This window comes from Chrysochloris asiatica, unplaced genomic scaffold (genome assembly GCF_000296735.1).
Source record: "Chrysochloris asiatica unplaced genomic scaffold, ChrAsi1.0 scaffold00031, whole genome shotgun sequence".
Classification (NCBI taxonomy): domain Eukaryota; kingdom Metazoa; phylum Chordata; class Mammalia; order Afrosoricida; family Chrysochloridae; genus Chrysochloris; species Chrysochloris asiatica.
Genome location: NW_006408549.1, coordinates 19,021,262 through 19,022,644, shown reverse-complemented (window position 1 = coordinate 19,022,644; position 1,383 = coordinate 19,021,262). Strand labels below are relative to the sequence as shown.

The 1,383-nt window shown below is 39.3% G+C and overlaps 1 protein-coding gene across 1 annotated transcript in view; it reads left to right on the top strand.

The window, feature by feature from the left end:
• Positions 1–1,383, top strand: part of CNBD1 (cyclic nucleotide binding domain containing 1) — a 683,582-nt gene that overhangs the window by 538,444 nt on the left and 143,755 nt on the right. Inside the window, exon 9 of the mRNA XM_006859260.1 lies at positions 638–747. Within this exon, the coding sequence (XP_006859322.1) occupies positions 638–747 (110 nt within the window). The remainder of the gene's footprint in view (positions 1–637; positions 748–1,383) is intronic.

The following is a 1,383-nucleotide window of genomic DNA, read 5'->3' as shown; positions in this document are numbered from 1 at the left end:
AACAGAGGACCCTAGGACCATCAAGGGAGAAGAGCACAAGCAGAATACAGAACCTTATCCAGAGAAGCAGTAACACCAGAGATGGAGGCAAAGATGAGGACATGGAGAGAGGGAGCAGCTGAGGACTCTAGATTCATGGAAAGAAAGGGACTGAGAGCTGACGGCTAGGAGGCAGGCTTACAGAATATGCCCTTTGGTTGTTTAAATTATTATATGGTCCTCAGTGTTTTTGTGTATACCACCCCCCACAAAAAAAGTAATGGAAGTAAATACTGTTGAATGATGATGCACAGAGAAGATTGGACTCATTGCAATGAAAAAATGATGTAAAGCCGATGTTCTCCCATGTAAACTATCACTCAGGTCATAATAAGATTTTTTTTTTTTAATCACCATTATTAGTTATTGAATCAAGTATGTTAATTTCTATTTTCATAGTGTTATTGTTATAATGTGCCATCAAGTCAGTTCCAACTCATAGCAATCCTGTAAAGGGTTTCAAAGCAATAGATGGTGGATTTGAACTGCCAACCTTGCAGGAGCAGTCCAGTACTTATCTTACAACATGACATCAGGATATTCAATAATTTCTGATAGAGAAAATGTGTGAAATAATTAATTCTTTCTCTTATTTCAGTGGTGGTGGAAAGTGGAAATATAATTTCCTATGTGGCTTACATTAATTCTGGATATTGTAACATTTATAGAAGTATTATAGGATTGGTGAAACTACCATTGAATAAAGTGGTAAGTTTTATATTTGTGTATTCTATTTAACCAATTAATTTGCTTAATTGAATTAGGGGTGTTGAACATATTTTTAAATGCTTTGCTGTTGTTGTTAGGTGCCATTGAGTCAGTACTGACCCATAGCGACCTTATGCACAGCAGAAAAAAACACTGCTCAATCCTGTGCCAACCTCACTATCGTTGCCACGCTTGAGTCCATCAATGCTGCCACTTGGCCAATCCATCTCGTTGGAGGTCTTCCTCTTTTATCTGACCCTCCACCTTACCAAACATGATATCCTTCTCCAGCGACTGCTCCCTCCTGACAAGATGTCCAAAGTATGAGAAATGAAGCTTGGCCATCTTGGCTTCTAAGGAGCACTCTGGCTGCACTTCTTCCAAAACGAGTCTATCGGTTCTTTTGACAGCCCATGGCACTTTCAATATTCTCCTCCAATACCATAACTCAAAGCCATCAATTCTTTTACAGTCTTCCTCATTCACCATCCAGCTTTCACATGCATATGAGGTTATTGAAAATACCATGGCTTGGGTCAGGTGCATCGTAGTCCTTAGGCTGACATCTTTGCTCTTCAACACTTTAAAAAGGTCTTGTGCAGCAGATTTGCCTAATGCATTAGGTCATTTGATCTC